We start from the raw sequence: 4,262 nt of genomic DNA, 5'->3' as shown, positions 1-4,262 counted from the left end.
TCTTGCTCTGTTGCCAGACTGGAGTGCAGTGGCAGGATCTCAGATCACTGCAATGTCCACCTCCCAGGTTCAAGCAATTCTCTTGCCTCAGCCTCCAGAATAGCTGGGACTACAGACGCATGCCACCAGGCCCAGCTAATTTTTGTTTTTTTATTTCTTTTCTTTTCTTTTTTTTTTTTAAAGACAGGGTTTCACCATGTTGGTCAGGCTGGTCTTGAACTTCCAACCTCAGGTGATCCATCTGCCTTGGCCTCCAAAGTGCTTGGATTACAGGCAGGAGCCACTACGCCCAGCCTAATTTTTGTATTTTTAGTAGAGGTGCGGTTTCACCATGTTGCCAGGATGGCCTCGATCTCCTGACCTCGTGATCCACCAGCCTAAATAAATATTTTTTAAAGCAAATGAAAAGCTGTCAATATGGCCTCAGATCTGGTCCCTGCACTCCTCTGCATCTGAGCAGGGCTGGTCTTTCCCACCTTTATTTTCCAGGCTTCATTTAGTTGGCATCAGGATGGTTTTGGTCAGTGGGAAGCACGGGGAAGAGGTTGTCCTGGGCAGTGTCTTATAGCAAGGGCAGTTACTTCCTCCTTTGCTCCAGCTCTTCTATGGCTGCACCTCCTGGTAAACAGGTCGGGGTGGTTCTGGCTTCTGTCAAGTGTCCTCAACTACTTCAGTGCCCCATTTGGATACTCATCACTTTCATTGCCTTTTGTATTGGTCCATTCTCACAATGCTAATAAAGACATACTGAAGACTGGATAATTTATAAAGGAAAGAGGTTTCATTGACTCACAGTTACACACGGCTGGGATGGCCTCACAGTCATGGCAGAAGGTGAATGAGGAGCAAAGGGACTTCTTACATGGCTGCAGACAAGAGAGTGTGTTCAGGGGAACTGCCCTTTATAAAACCATCATCTCTTTTTTTTGGTGGTAGGGAATGAGAAAATAACTTTATTTCATTGTGGGGAGTGAGACGATGTCCAGCCTCAGAACTTCTGGAACTGCTTCTCAGTGCCCTCAGCCTTGGTGATCTTGAGCACGTTGAAGCGCTCAGTCTTGCTCGGGGGCTGGCACTTGCCCACTGTGATGATGTAATCGATCTGGATGTCCCTGAAGCAGGGGGAAGGGTGTACAGACATGTTCTTGTGGCACTTCTTGAAGCGGTTGTACTTGTGGATGCAGTGGAGGTAGTCTCGGCGGATGACAGTGGTCCTCTGCATCCTCATCTTGGTCACCATGCCAGAGAGGATCCGCCCTCTAATGGAGACACGACCAGTGAAGGAGCATTTCTTGTTAATGCAGGTGACCTCAGTAGCCACTTTGAGTGTCTTGAAGCCCAGACCGATGTTCTTGTAGTACCGCGGGAGCTTCTCCTTGCCAGTTTCTCCCAGCAGGACCCTCTCCTTGTTTTGAAAGATGGTCAGCTGCTTTTGGTAGGCACACTTGGTTTGAATGTCTGTCATCTTCCTGGTCTCCTGAAAAAAGGAAAGCAGCGGTGGCGTCTGGGTTTCCTTATCGACTACGAAGACATCAGATCTTGTGAGACTTATTCACTACCACCAGAACAGCACAGAAAAACCCACTCCCATGATTTAATTACCTCTCACTGGGTCCTTCTCATGACATTTGGGGATTATGGGAGCTACAACTCAAGATGAGATTTGGATGGGGACACAGCCAAACCATATTATCTCCATAAATAATTCATTGTTTCTAATTCCCTCTTTTAAGTACTTTGAAAAAATTCTGTTTCCTAGTAGAACCCTGACTAACATGCTGATCATGCCAACATCCTAGCATTATTTTTTTTTAGCATACTTTCTCCTCCTCCTCCTCCTCCTCCTCCTCTCCTCTCCCTTCTCCTCCTCCTCTTCCTCCTCTTCCTCCTTCTTTGAAAGGAAGTCTTGCTCTGTTGTCAGGCTGGAGTGTAGTGATGCAATCTTGGCTCATTGCAACCTCTGCCTCCTGGGTTCAAGCGATTCTCCTGCCTTAGCCTCCCAAGTAGCTGGGACTATAGATGTGTGCCACCACGCCCATCTAATTTTTGTATTTTTAGTAGAGACAAATTTTGTATTTTCAGTAGAGACAACATCACGATGTTGGCAAGGATGGTCTCGATCTCTTGGCCTCATGATCTGCCCCACTGGGCCCCCCAAAGTGCTGGGATTACAGGCTTGAGCATTGCACTCGGCTAGCAGATTTTTTTCTAGTGCTCACATATTTTGACATTATTGCAGCCACAAGTTAATATTTTGTCTTCTGTTTTGACCATTTAACATTATAAAGACATAATATAAACATTTTTTCAGTATTTTAAATAATTTTCCTGTTTAATGGCTGATAATATATATAGGTATAGGCCGGACGTGGTGGCTCATGCCTGTAATCCTAGCACTTTGGGAGGCAGACGTGGGTGGATCACCTGAGGTCAGGAGTTCAAGACCAGCCTGGCCATCATGGAGAAACCCCATCTTTAAAAAAATAAATAAATAAAATATATATATATATATATATATATATGTGTGTGTGTGTGTGTGTGTGTGTGTGTGTATGTATTTGGAGATAGTTTTGCATTGTCACCCAGGCTAGAGGGCAATGGCACGATCTTGGCTCACTGCAACCTCTGCCACCTGGGTTCAAGCAATTCTCCTGCCTCAGCCTACCTAGTAGTTGGGATTACAGGTGCCCACCACTATGCCCAGCTAATTTTTGTATTTTTTAGTAGAGATGAGGTTTCACCATGTTAGTCAGGCTGGTCTCGAACTCCTGACCTCAGGTGATCCGTCCGCCTTGGCCTCGCAAAATGGTGGGATTACAGGCATGAACCACTTCACCCAGCGATAACAGTTTTTTTCTTGCTGATGTACCATGGGTTTTTTTGATTTTTGGTTTCTGTTTTTTTTTTTCGAGACAGGGTCTTGCTCAGTCACTCAGGCTCAGCCTGAAGTGCAGCGGGGTGATCATAGTTCATTGGAGCCTCATCTTCTGGACTCAAGAAATCCTACCTCAGCCTCCCTAGTAACTGGGACTACAGGCACATACCACCACACCTAGCTACCTTTGTATATTTTGTAGAGACCGGTTTTTGCCAGGTTGCCCAGGCTGATCTTGAACTCCTGGACTTAAGTAATCCACCTGCCTCGAATTCCCAAAGTGCTGGGATTATAGGCATGAGCCACCACATTCCTCCAATGAATTGTTTTTTATTCATTTTTTGTTTTTGTTTTTTGAGATGGAGTCTTGCTTTGTTGCCCAGGCTAGAGTGCAATGGTGTGGTCTCAGTTCACTGCAACCTCTGCCTCTTGGGTTCAAATGATTCTCCTTCCTTAGCCTCCTGAGTAGCTGGGACTACAGGCATGTGTCATCATGCCTGGCTAATTTTTGTATTTTCAATAGAGACAGGGTTTAACTATGTTATTATCCAGGCTGGTCTCAAACTCCTGACCTTATGATCAGCCCGCCTCGGCCTCCCAAAGTGCTGGGATTACAGGGTGAGCCACTGTGCTGGATTTAATATATGATGAAGTTGTGTCTTTTCTGGGCTGAGCATGGTGCCTCATGCTTGTAATCTCAGCGCTTTGGTAGGCCGAGATGGGCAGGTCATCTGAAGTCAGGAGTTTGAGACCAGCCTGGCCAACATGGTGAAACCCTGTCTCTACTGAAAATACAAAAATTAGCCAGGTGTGGTGACACATGCCTGTAGTCCTAGCTACTCGAGAGTCTAAGGAAGGAGAATCGCCCCATCTCTACTAAAAATACAAAAAACTAGCCAGGCATGGTGGCAGGTGCCTGTAATCCCAGCTACTTGGGAGGCTGAATAGGAGAACCGCTTAGCCTGGGAAGCAGAGGTTGCAGTGAGCAGAGATTGCACCACTGCACTCCAGCCTGGGTGAAAGATAGCGAATCCATCTCAAAAAACAAACAAAAAATTAGCTGGGTATGGTGGCAAGAGCCTATAATCCCAGCTACTCAGGAGGCTGAGCCTCCTGAGTAGCTGGGATGACAGGCACAACCCCCACACCAGCTATTTTTTAAAAACTATTTTTAGGCCCAGGCTGGAATGCTTTGTTGCAATCTCAGCTTGCTGAAACTTCCACCTCCCAGACTCAAGCGATCCTCCCACCTCAGCCTCCGTAGCTGAGACCACAGGTGCACACTACCACACCTGGCTAATTTTTTTGTGTTTTTGGTAGAGACAGGGTTTTACCATGTGGGCCATGTTGGTCTTGAACTCCTGACCTCAAGTGATCTGCTCTCCTT

The 4,262-nt window shown here is 46.4% G+C and overlaps 1 protein-coding gene across 1 annotated transcript; it reads right to left on the bottom strand.

The window, feature by feature from the left end:
- Nucleotides 1–988: 988 nt before the first annotated feature.
- On the bottom strand, nt 989–1,480 carry LOC108292391 (40S ribosomal protein S11-like). The gene has a single exon (XM_017513266.2). The coding sequence runs from the start codon at nt 1,463–1,465 to the stop codon at nt 989–991; it is 477 nt and encodes a 158-aa protein (XP_017368755.1). The 5' UTR covers nt 1,466–1,480.
- Nucleotides 1,481–4,262: the final 2,782 nt, after the last annotated feature.

The sequence above is a fragment of the Cebus imitator genome, unplaced genomic scaffold (assembly GCF_001604975.1).
Source record: "Cebus imitator isolate Cc_AM_T3 unplaced genomic scaffold, Cebus_imitator-1.0 Scaffold490, whole genome shotgun sequence".
Taxonomy (NCBI): Eukaryota; Metazoa; Chordata; class Mammalia; order Primates; family Cebidae; genus Cebus; species Cebus imitator.
This window is presented reverse-complemented; position numbering and strand designations above follow the sequence as displayed.

Coding starts and splice junctions, on each gene's coding strand:
- LOC108292391 (XM_017513266.2), bottom strand. CDS start 1,465: ATGACAGACATTCAAACCAAGTGTGCCTACCAAAAGCAGCTGACCATC.